At 39.9% G+C, this 12,679-nt stretch overlaps 1 protein-coding gene and 1 long non-coding RNA gene across 2 annotated transcripts in view; one reads left to right on the top strand and one right to left on the bottom strand.

Moving 5' to 3' along the window:
• The first annotated feature begins 107 nt into the window (after nucleotides 1-107).
• On the top strand, nucleotides 108-7,100 carry LOC107659519 (uncharacterized). The gene is made up of 5 exons (XR_001630919.1): nucleotides 108-197; nucleotides 303-385; nucleotides 2,399-2,464; nucleotides 2,976-3,056; nucleotides 6,447-7,100. It is a non-coding gene; the product is annotated as an uncharacterized LOC107659519 (long non-coding RNA).
• A 2,676-nt stretch (nucleotides 7,101-9,776) lies between these two features.
• Nucleotides 9,777-12,679, bottom strand: part of tmem266 (transmembrane protein 266) — an 81,734-nt gene continuing 78,831 nt past the window's right edge. The window contains exons 10-11 of the mRNA XM_016448500.1: nucleotides 11,584-11,646; nucleotides 9,777-10,730 (exon numbers count right to left, since the gene is read on the bottom strand). Of these exons, the coding sequence (XP_016303986.1) occupies nucleotides 10,084-10,730; nucleotides 11,584-11,646 (710 nt within the window). The 3' untranslated portion in view covers nucleotides 9,777-10,083. The remainder of the gene's footprint in view (nucleotides 10,731-11,583; nucleotides 11,647-12,679) is intronic.

The following is a 12,679-nucleotide window of genomic DNA, read 5'->3' as shown; positions in this document are numbered from 1 at the left end:
TTTTTTTTTTTTTTTTTTTTTGCTCAGAAAATCGATAGTAAACCGAGCCGTTATTGATCCGACTGGAGTCATAACCTTGTCAGTAATTTCATATTTTATGGCCATCTGCCGTCTTTGTGTCATAACAGGGAGGGGCTTGAAGAGCGGCGAGAACTTCAAACTGCTCTACGACCTAGCCGACAAACTGAACGCAGCCGGTACACTGTTTGTTTTGTTGATTTTTACTCTAGGTTCAGTCTTTAGTGTTAGTGTTTAATCAAGCTATATGAATTTAAAATGAAACCACCAAAATGTTCTTGTAGTCGGTGCCTCCAGAGCCGCAGTTGATGCTGGTTATGTTCCTAACGACATGCAGGTTGGACAGACTGGAAAGATTGTGGCTCCTGTAAGTACCGCCGTCAAAAACCAGTTGTCTGATATCTCGGTGTGTCCTGCAGTCCATCATATGCACTAATTGCCTCTACAGAGATAAAAAAAAAAATAAAAATCTCTCAAAGTTATAAAACCACCAGGTTTTTAGGCTTGATAAACCATCTCGACTTTGAATACAACAACATCTAATTGTTGTTTCTGTTTGAGTCTAGAAAGATGGATCCGTGTTGCCCTTTAAAAAGGTTAATTTTCCATTATCCGCTGTGAGTGGGACCTCCCCGCTGTCATTATCCACACATTAGCGGCGCTCTGAGGCGTTGTGATGTAGTTAATGGCACATTCCGGCTTCTAAATGATTTACCAGAGCCATTAGTGGAGCCGTGCACCGCATAGGTCCACCCCGAGCTCAAACCGGGCAAATCAGCACCAAACCCAATTCTCTAAATGTTTTGACAAGCTTGTCAAGCGCAACGTGACCGTTGTGCATTAGTATTCACCCTGAACAAGTCCCGAATGAGTTCTGCTGGCGAAGAGTCCAGTGAAATGAACTCGTGGATGAGTCAATGGATGAGTGTTGTTTTGGGTTGATTGAATATGCCTTTTGTGGTTAATCATAATCTTTTAGCCCTCAGGGTGATGTTTTGATGACTGGATGTACATGATTTGGAGTTTTTTTGCAGAATTTTTGTGTAAAATGCACATTTAAAGATGTGCACCATGATGTTGCGAAATCTTCAGCAAACTTTTATCCACCACCCACTACAACCTCCTCCATCCTGTAGATCTTGAGATATTTGCAGGTCTCCATCACTTCAGGCCGTCTGAAACACCAGCCCTGCCCTCCTTCCTCTCCCACTGGCTTTTAGAGCTCCAGCCAGCCGCGTGTTCGCAAATTGAAGCAGTGGCCCCCGGGAGAGAGCCGCAGCCACATTAAACTGCACTGAAATATTCATGGAGCAGTGCATTAAGCTGAGAGCCACTGATGTACCACTCCCTCGGGACAAGGGTGGAGGCGAGGGGGAGCTCCCTGCCACATCCCCCAAGTGCTCCTCTTTTGAGTAATTGCGAGGATGTTGTGGCCTGTACTCCGGGACGGGAGGTCAGCAGAGTGCTTCCGTGCCAACGCCGAGACCCTGCCCGGTTTAGCTCAGATTTACAGCTTTAAACGTCCTTCGTTATTGTATCAATAGCAACCTGTGATGTTGCTAAATTGTCGCTTGTTGAGGGTTTTCAGTCACATTTCTGTCTAATATGCAAGCAGGAGTCTAGCTCCTGATTTAATTTTAAGCACCAGGCTTGTTGCAGTTCATTTTAAGTGCTGCTAATTGAAACATGGCACACCATATTGTTGCCAGGGGCGTCAGCCAATCAGGCTTCTGCATTACATGATTCTGAAAGCATATTAAACGAGCTTCCTGTCACAAGTAATTCATAATTGGCTACTTTTGCACGTGAAGAGAGGATAATATGTTTTAATTTGTTTGTTAGGTAAATGAGAGAAATAATTTGATTTGCTTTACGGTTTATCTGTTATTAATATTAAATTTAAAGGGGTCATATGATGCGATTTCAAGTTTTCCTTTTTCTGTGTTTCAGAAAGGCGGGGCATAGAGGAGAAACAATAATGTACAGTATGTGGAAAATAATGTTTTTTGAACCTTGAACCGCATAAACACATTTCATTACACCAAATACACAAAATAAAATAATGTTCTTTTTTAGCAACATCATATGACCCCTTTAAATGTTTAGAAAGTAATATCATTTGATTTAAATGAATATAATACACAATTATTGGCCAGAATTTATATATAGATAGCTCAAATAATGTTACTCGATTTTAATGGGAAAAACATGGTTAATCTACTACTGCCAGTAGTTTTCACATGCAGAGTACTGAATAGGCAGTGAAATGCAAATATGGGCTTTCATAAATGTGACATTATTTCAAAAGAGCAATAGATTGCTGATTTGTATTATATTTCCCTTTTAAAATAATTTAAATACTTTTTTGATTACTACACAGGAGCTGTACATCGCGGTTGGCATCTCTGGAGCGATCCAACATCTTGCTGGAATGAAGGATAGCAAGGTACAGTTAGTAATACATGTCAAAATACACACCCACACACTGTAGTACACTAAGAAGATATCATTTTTTGTGATAATATCTGCAATCAGAGGAAACCCCACCATGACCAGCGGTGTCTCCAAGAGTTAACAGAATACGCCAAGTTAACTCCCTCTTAAGTGTGACGCTGTATTGGAATAGTGTTTTAAAAGCGATCTGGAGGAGCCTTTTACCTGCATCCATAATTCATCTGCATTTTCCATTCCACATCTCTGGAAGAGTTTCTGGTAGCACTGCTTTATCTGTCAGAGCCCATCACAACCATCTTCCTCCATATGTTGCATATAGGAGCATCATCCTCATGTTGATGATGTTTACAAGAATAATGTGTTAGCATTTTTTGTTACTACTGTACTTGTTCTGGGAATTGACTTTTGGGAATTATGGAGACTGTAATCCATCAGCGCTCAACTCATAGAGGCTTTCTATTCAGTACAGCCCACCATGCTAACTTGATTTAATTGTTTTACAGACCATCGTGGCCATCAACAAGCACCCAGAAGCCCCCATTTTTCAGGTGGCTGACTATGGCCTAGTGGCAGATCTGTTTAAGGTAAGATTCCTAGTTGTAGCTGTGACCTAGCAGTTAGCAAGTTGTGGTGCTCATGTAGGAAATGCAGGTTTGAATTAAATCCAACATAGATAGATAAATAAATAAATTCATATATGCGTGTGTGTGTGTGTGTGTGTGTGTGTGTGTGTATATATGTGTATGTGTATATATGTACATGTATATAATTATTATTAATAGAACACTAGTATTTTCACCAGCTAAAAAATTAATTAATGGCAAAATTATTGTTTGGAAATGTAAACTGATATTGCCTACTGACACTACAGCAAAAGGTAACTCAATTTATAGGTTTAACTAAAATAAAACCATTTTTTTTAGCTGGTGAAAATCCTAGTGTTCTAATAATTTTGTTGTAGAATTATTATTGATCAGCCTATAATTTAGAATGAGAGTTTATATAATTTTATTATAATTGTTTTTTTTTTAAATATATTTCTTATTGCAACATCTGATGTTTTAGAATTAAATTTTTCATGCAATTTTTATTTTATTAAATATTTTGTTATCTTGTAAATGATATAATTCATATTTAGGCGTTAGGAGTTAATAGACCTCGTTTTTTTTTTTATTTTTTAGGTTTGATTAGCCTATAATCATTTAGAATAATAGTTTATATAGTTTTATTATAATGATTTTCTATTATTTGTTATTGTAACATCTGATGTTTTAAAATTCTGTTTAGTTACATGAAATGTCTTGTTAAAGGCCTATGTAATGTTTAGTTTAAGAATTTATTTAATATATATATTAGTTAGAAAAATCTCCTCATGAATACAAAAACTCCATGAAAATCAACTCCAAAGAGAAAATACTAACCCTTATTTATTTATTTATTTTTTAAATGTTAAAACAAATGTTTAATTTTTTTTTATTATTATTTTTTTGGACACTGATGTGACACCATCCCTATCTGAACTTCTTATTTTATCAATAAAAGTGTCAAAAAAAAAAAATGGGCCCAATTCCTCAGGACAGGGATGAGAAGCCTTTTGCCTTTTGAAGCTCCAATTAAGGCTAAAGTAAACGTAACAAGAAAGATACAATCTTCTTCCTTTAAAACACGATCTCATTTGCACAAAAGATCCTCGTCAGGTCATCAGAGACATTTTAATCCAGTGCCTCAGACAATCAGCAGTACCATTCAAGTTTATTATTAATAGCGTTGTAAATGTCAAATGACCCGGTATTAATTTCTTCAGCCAAACCCCACCTACAACCAAAACCAGGGCGACTCAAAAAAGCTGTCCCATATTTCCCTTCTAAATTTTGCAGGGAGCATTATTCCACCTAATGGAGAGTGTGCAACTTCTGAATTATTGAGTTGCTGAATTAATCAGTGGCGACTCGTGGCTCTAACCAGAAGCCTTATACACAACTTCTCCTTCTTTCGGAGCAGAAAAGTAATTGATAGTCGGCACAAGTGTGCGGGTGTAGTTTTTCACCTTTATTTTCTGTCTCCTCTCACCAGAGCTTTACACGCCCGGCTGCGCGCCATAGTTCAAGGTGGCACACGTGCTCACGGTGCCAGAGGGCTGCCACACACACACAACACGTCCATCCATTGTTGCTGTTTACCTTGTGTAACGCTAGCATCGTTTATTTGCCCTGTCGGTCATCTTTTATTCAGGCAGTGCGTGCTAGACACAGGTGTGCAGGTAAACTGTGTAAAAGTGATTGCTGACGATGGGCAGTGCTGGCGAGCAGGGGCGGCTCAGATCAGCTTACACATGATCACTCCTCAGATAACTGATTAAAATGTATGGGCTTTCTCCTCCTTCCTTAGATTGAAAAGTGAGCCGGGGACATATTGGGGTGATGATATAGTTTTTCAGGGCGCTCTGGAATACGGGAGCACCTCGGTTTTGGATGAGAAACTCGACGTATAGGAAAAGTTCAGGATGTTCTGAAATGACCACCATTGTGCCTAGGGTGCTTAAACAGTGGAGAACAGTTTGACGAATATAAATGGGTTCTGCTTTAAGGGACCCTGTTTACACTTGGTTTTGGTCAATCGTATCACAAGTAGATGTGGGAGACACATTCCCATTTACACCTGGTGTTTGTCCACTTTTGACCACTTCTGTCCTGATTTCTTTGAAGGGAGGGTCTATGGGCGGGTATATATATGGGTTTTCTGATCTTTCAATCTAATATTGTGAAATAAGCTTGCGCAATTTATATGGGAATGCAAAATGAGACAACAGAAAATGGAGCCGAGCAGCAGCTTTAGTTTATGTTCTGATAGGCCCAAGACTACGCCAAACACTGTGGGCTGGTTAGAATCAGGACTGCTAAGAGAATATTGTGCTTTTTACATTTTTCGCCTTAAAAGTGAACCTACGATTTCAGACGGCAAAGCTGGCTTACATGCTTCAACGACGTGTCCCGTCATGTTTAAGAATTCAGTCAGCAGGCAGAGAGGAGACGGTCTTTAGTGGATGTTTGAACGCATTTACACAAGTAATCCAGTCGAATGCGTTTTAGGGCCTGTTTACACCTGGTCACTTCATGCATTATCTTTAATAGGAATGCTGTTGATCATGAAAAGACCAGGTGTAAATGCCCTCCGAAATGCTTTCAAAACAGATTTAAATCTGATCACTCAAACTACTGGAGGTGGTCTGGGACTCATTCCAGATGAAACTGGAGAAGTGTAAATGCATCTGGTTGATGAAACTACATATGTAAATTTTACTCTTCGCAAAATGTTAAAATGATAAACGTGTAAGAGCTAGTTGTAGGCCAAACAACATGTTATAGACCGATATGACAATGCTAATGCAACACGCATCGCCGTGGATGAGTATCTCTTCAGCAAACCGATGCGCAAACTGCCACAAATGAAACCGAAAGTAAGTCGCAGACGTTCAACATGCAATCATCTTCATTAAACGTAGTAAGCCTAAAATTTCTTTCCAGTGCTGATGACACGTTCTCTCCGGTTGCGGACTTTGATTTTGAAATTAGCTGAGGATGAATAAAATGCAGTGCATATCTGTTGCTTTCGTCGACGTGAACTCAATTAAATTTGTTAAATTTGCATAAAGCGTGAGAATTGAAGATCGGGATTACATCCGTTTTGCGGAGACACATTTATGTTGCCAAGTGTAAATGAAACCGTTTTAACAAATCAGATAGCTATCCAATCAGAGAAAACGCATTAAGTGACCAGGTGTAAACAGGCGCATAGACTACCTCTGGATGTGGTCAAAAGTGGACTCGCTCAAAAAGTTTCAGATCCTGTTTACACCTGTATGTAGCTTTGTCCACTTGGCATTGGATCAAAAACGCATCTTAATATCAGGTGTAAACAGGGCCAGGGTGTTGAAAGCGTTGGGCCAGTTTATGTATCAATGTATCCATTTCTAGGTTGTACCGGAGTTGACCGAAGCCTTGAAAAAGTGATACTCCTCAGGAAGCTGGTACTCACCTGGAGAACTTCACTAGGATCCTGCCTTAAGAAGCTCAGAGACAACGCTCCACTGATGCTCACTTCCTGAATGTGATTTTTCTCCAGAACACTGTGTACTTACAATAGCTAATGTAAACATTAAACCACTTCTTTTAATAAAAGAATTAAGTGACACAATGGCCGGAGGTTTTCTGTTTTTCGAAGTTGGGTAACATAATTGTTATGGCAGTCTTTGGCTAATTCAGGGTTGTCCAAGTCTGCTCCTGGATACCCACTGTCCTGCGGAGTTCAGCGCCAAACCTAATTAAACGCACCTGAGCCAGCTAATAAGGATCTTCAGGATCACTAGAAACATCCAGGCTGGTGTGTCAAGAGCTAAATTATGCAGGACGTTGGCCCTCCAGAAGCAGGATTGGACACCCCTGCTGTATACTGACCTCAGTGGAGTAGAGCTCATTTATCCAGCAGTTGTAGATGGCTGTCTTTATGGTGGTCTTTACATATTGTCTTCTATTTGTGGAAGTAACTTGCTGTTTGTTGTATTTTAATAAGGTAGCTGTCTGGCCCTGGATGTTCACTGAAGTGATCCAATAAACATATTTCTGCTTGTACTTGTGCTTTGGTTTTATTACTCACTCACATGACCATTATGCTGCATATTTTGGCATTCTGCATACTAGAAAACAGAACAAATAATATTGTATTAGCATACACATCCTTACTACTACAACAAACCTGACACTAAAAAAATGACACGAAGTTTGAATTGACCAACTTTTAATTGCTTGACATTCTCTTCCATTATCGGTTTATAAAATCCCTTGTCGATAACACAGGATTAATTTGCCTCAGTCAGAAAGCAGATAGATCTTTTCAAAGGCTCATGCTATTGGGATGGGGGTTAAGGTTTAGGGTTATGACAACATTCTAACCATAATTTCTCATAAAAATCTTCTTAATACTGTATACCTGATATGTTCGCCTATCGTTTGCTCTCCGTGTTTTAAAAATACTTGAGTTTAGCACTTTTTTTCTCGCATAGAATTTGAATACAAACATCAGCATCAGTAATGTAAGAAAGGCAAAGGTAAGAAATTTGGCTGAATCACACAGCTTGACACATTTGAACACGGATCAAATGTAACCCTGCAGCTTTGGGGGAAAAGGACTGGACACTGTGTGTCAGTTACATTTCGTACAAATAAATCGACAAATTAAAAACTCCCTCCCACGCCACCCTGAATGAGAACACGTGATAAGTCTTCCAGCCACACTCCAATATTGGTCTACCGTCTAAAAGAGTGTGTTTTTGCTGGTTTCATACACCACTCGCCCAACAGACACACTGAAATTCCTGAAGGATCTTCCAATGATGGCTCCCAAAGTACCTCTCCCTGACTCCTTGGAAGGTTGTGCAATTTTGTCAGGAGTGACACAGTTCAAGTGCTCTTGCAGAGTTGGAGTGAGAGAGAGAAAGAGAAATGTGCATCTGTAAGGAGGAACGTTGCATGAGGCGGGTAGCAGAGAGCATTATCCTCATGTCACTTCCTGTGCCCCTTTCTGAGAACATGAAACCTGGGAGAGAGTATCATAGTGCTGTTTGACACAGAAAAAGAAAGACAGATTGGCTGTGTCCGAAACAAGAAATTGCTGCCCAATCACTCAAAGTTTTTGGATGAAGGTACCCCTTAAGGCAGGTTCCTCAAATCTGTACCTGGAGTGCTACTGCCTTGAAGAGTTTAGCTCAAACCCTGATCAAACTCAACTACTAGTAATTTTTTAGCCTTGTGGGCAGTGCGCTGACATATAGTGCCTTTGCGCTTCAGGTGTCCTGAGTTTGAGTCCCGGCACACAGACCTTTCCCGATCCCGTCCCCCTCTCTCTCCCACTTAGCTTCCTGTCTTAAATACTGTCCTATCCTAATAAAAAGGCAAAAACACCAAAAATAAATCTTAAAGGGTTCATATGATGCGATTTCAATTTTTCCTTAGTCATTATAATCCATAATTATGTCCCCACTGGATGCAACAAATGCCTCGTTTATAATGGGTTTTAATGTTTTTGTCTAGTTGCTCCGGCCTGACGGCATCACAATAATGGTAAGAGGCGTAACATTTCCGTCACACGCTTGAGGTATTCGGCCAATCACAACGCACTGGATAGCTGGCCAATCAGAGTACACCTCGCTTTTCAGAACGATGAGCTTTGTAAAAATCGTCGTGTTTCAGAAAGGCGGGGCATAGAGGAGAAACAATAATGTACAGTATGTGGAAAATAATGTTTTTTTAAACCTTAAACCGCATAAACACATTTCATTACACCAAATACACAAAATAATATTCTTTTTAGCAACATCACATGAACCCTTTAAAAAAAAGAGTTGGAGTTAAAGTCTGGAGGGAAATGTCCCTCCATGGCCGGATTTGAGGAACCGTGCCCTAAGGTTTTAGACAGGCTTCAAAAACCCTATATCCTCAGATCTGACCGATTCCCACCTATTTCTTTGTAAATATTTATAAATTACTTCTTTTAACTGATCCATCAGTCACTTTTCAAGTAACCACTGAACCAGTTGTTGGGATATCATAGACGAGGAATGATATGTCCAATGTATCAACCAAATGGAGGCATTTCAGTAGTAGGGGCACACCAAATAGTGAACTAGTTATGCTGCTAGTAGACGCGTTGGATGCACACCAACAGTACACATTTTGGATGTCTTAACCTGACTGATCTACTTCAGGTGTTGTTGTCTCTATTAAGGAGCTGATGAGTTGGTGTGTTTGATTAGGAGGAGTTAAAAAATGTCTATTGTTGTACTTTCAAGATCATGGTTGAGGAAACACTGGTGTAAATATCACAATGGCCATCTGAAATGGTTAATGGGTTGTCCAATCCAGCTCGTTTACAGCCACCATCCTGCAGAGTCTGACAGAAACTTAAGGCTGGAATACAACTTTATGACTTTTGCCTAGAACAGGGGTGGCCAACGTCAGTCCTGGAGACCTGCATCCCTTCAGAGTTTTGCTCCAATCTTGATAAAAACACCTGCCTGTAGCTTTCTAGTAACCCTTAGTCCTTGATTAGCTTCTTCAGGTGTGTTTGATTAGGGTTGGAGCTGAACTCTGCAGGATTGTGGCTCTCCAGGACCGACAATGGCCACCCCTGGCCTAGAATTTGTGACAAGGCAACTCCTATTAATCTTGCAAAAAGAAGCAGGGGTAGCTAACCCTGCTTTTGGAGAGTTACCTTCAAATAGAATTTAGCTACAACCCTTATCAAACACACCTGAACCAACCAACCAAGATGTTCTGGATAACTTAAAAACTACGGGAAGGTGTGTTGGAGCAGATTTTGACCTGAACTCTGCAGGAAGGTGGCTCACCAGAAGCAGTGCTGGCATAGAGCCATTTACACTGCCTCTGAAACTACTTGGCTAGTCACTAGACTCGGATATGCCTTGATGTCTTCCTACCTTGGGATACTGTCAGCGAAGGCATAATTTTTCATGTTTCCGACACAGCCAGTGAGTAAGCTATATAGAGAGAGGCTGCTTCAGCTGGTGTTGGTGGTCACCGTCCCAAACTTCATGCTCTATGTGTCCGGTATATGGCTCAGTGGAGTATCTGCCGGCTCCATAAGCCTGTACTTCTCCTCCAGAGATGGCTCAGTCCCCTGCAGGTGAATTAGTGGCTTGGTCTGGAATACGCTCAGACTTTCCTGGTTTCTCTTGTTGTATATGTTCACCCTGTGCTCCAGTTCTGGACTGGCCTTCACTGACCCTGCCGGACTGGGCAATTTAAGGTTGACTGGGTCCACCCTGCCTTTTTGCGCCAGGCAGGAGTCCTCAGACAGGGAATAGAGCAGCTCTTTGACCACCGCGCTGGGGTCGTGGACACCCGGTTGTGTGCCGAGGGTCAAAGGGCTGCAGTACGGAGGAGGGCAGCAGCGTTGGCCGCTGTAGTCGGAGGTGGAGGCCTCCCGTACGGTAGAACTGCAGTCAGTTGTGGAGCCCAGCGTGTGGCTGCTGATGCTGTGCTGCCGGGCTGTGAAGCTGCAGCTGGACCGGGACATGGTCATGCTGGACGCTTCACTTACAGAGCTGCCCGTGCGCTCCTGGCCACTGCCTGGGCCGTCAGCACTGACGAGGGAAGGCGGCAACTGGTTGGGGTTGGTAGGAAGGTGGACATCGATGTCTGCTGTGGTTATGACACGTGCACCAGGGTCGGGCACCCCGATGTCTGTGTGTATAACAGATAGTATAACTTAGTGAATGAGTGCCATCCTAAATATTTAAGCATCAGTGCCAGTGGTCAACTGATACATTAGCCAGACCTTTTGACATTTTGAGATCAAATGATTACCATACTTGATTGAACAATGGGGTGTAATCTTCAGACTGCCTTGTCGATGGATGTTATGGAATATTTGAGGGAATTTCAAGCAGGGTTATTATAGATAACTAAAACTAAATTTAAAGCAAAAAATAATCTTAAAATTAAATGAAATAAAACATGTATTTCAGCTAGTTGCCAAGTCAACATTTCTCATATTAATTTAGTTTAACTTGATAACTAAAAGTGAAATAAAAAAAATAATAAAGCTATATATACACATAAAAAAACAACAAAAAATGATGAACAACAAAATTACTAAAACTGACTAAAACGAAAATGAAAACAGAAAATATTAAAATAAAAACTGATTTAAAATATTAATACAAAATTATAATAGTATCTTAATCATACTACAATAACTGATTTCACGTAAATATTGCACAAATGTTTAATTTAATTTTTTTACATCTCATTTGCATATTTTTTTTATGATATACTTGCATACTTCACTATGCACATATATTACATATACTGTATATACCAACATTTTATGTCCCATGATCCACCTTGCTATCTAAATATTGGCATCAGCCGATGAAAAACTTGTATCAGTCAACTAATATTTTGGATGTATGTATCCAATGCATGTAAGCAATTGTTTGCAGTGTATCTAAAGGATACATTTGGCAATAAATATGCAAATATCATAAGCATAGCTCAATCTAAATAAATAAATAAGCAAAAAAAAAAAACTTACCGCTACTTGGCTCACTGTAATACTGACTGATGTAGTTATTCATATCATCCTGAACGACACTCTCTGAAGAAAACAAAACAAATGAATGTCAATCACAACATTGTGATTTAACGACCCAAAACCAAAAAACATAGAAACATCATTTTTTCCCTGTAAAAATAAATACATTTGAAATGTAAAAGGTTTTCGGATCATTTTTCTCATTTCACTGCTTTATAATAGGAGAACGTTTATGAATCACTATGTAGTGAAGCGTGCTACAGTGTAAGCAATGCATTAACGTTCTGATTTTGGCCACCCTTATCTGCTGCTTGGCCTCCTGACCCAAAAAGAGGTCATCGGCTGGGTAGAAGGTCTTATGATCTGCCTGGCAGAGCGAGGAGTCGACTGCACTCTAAGTGCCATCCGCACATCTCTGGAGATGAGACCCAACTCACTGCGCCTTTTTAAATTCATTTTTACTGTTTGAAATATTCATCAAACGGAGGCTCGGGAGGAGATGGGCAGCCGACTAAAACACCAGGAAGACAATCACAGCCGAATATAAATAACACATGAGGATGAAGACGAGTACACGTTTTTACTTCTCTCAGGGAAAGAGAGTAAAACTACATTTCTCAAAAAATAAATTGTACTTTCCAAAATTTGCAATTGTAAGCATTTTGGTAAAATTGTATAGTTGGTATTGTTTAGGGTGAAGTTTTGACATGTAATATGCCACACAAAGATGATAACTAGAATACATATGTGAGCTCTGAAGTCTATCCTAATGTCTTGCACTGAGAAAAAATAATTATTTGTGCCTTGTTTTCTGGTTAAAAGCCAAACATCCTTAAAACAAGATACATTTAAGTGGGAAGCAAAATGTTTTCATAGAAAAGTTTATTTTTCTAACCTCACTGGCATTTTTTCCTCATTCTAAAATGTCACATTTATTTTTTTAACGAAACATCATTCAGCTCTGTTCTGCTGCCTTTGAATTTTACACTGTCAAAACGTAATCATTTTATGAACTAGTTATCTTTGGCGTTTCCATCCAGTATTTCCGGAATCCGGTTTCTGAAACTAAGCAGACACTGAGAGCGATGATTCAACA

The sequence above is a fragment of the Sinocyclocheilus anshuiensis genome, unplaced genomic scaffold (genome assembly GCF_001515605.1).
Source record: "Sinocyclocheilus anshuiensis isolate Anshui unplaced genomic scaffold, SAMN03320099.WGS_v1.1 scaffold387, whole genome shotgun sequence".
NCBI classification, from domain to species: domain Eukaryota; kingdom Metazoa; phylum Chordata; class Actinopteri; order Cypriniformes; family Cyprinidae; genus Sinocyclocheilus; species Sinocyclocheilus anshuiensis.
The sequence above is the reverse complement of the archived record's forward strand: the minus strand, read 5'-3'. Positions and strand labels throughout refer to the sequence as shown.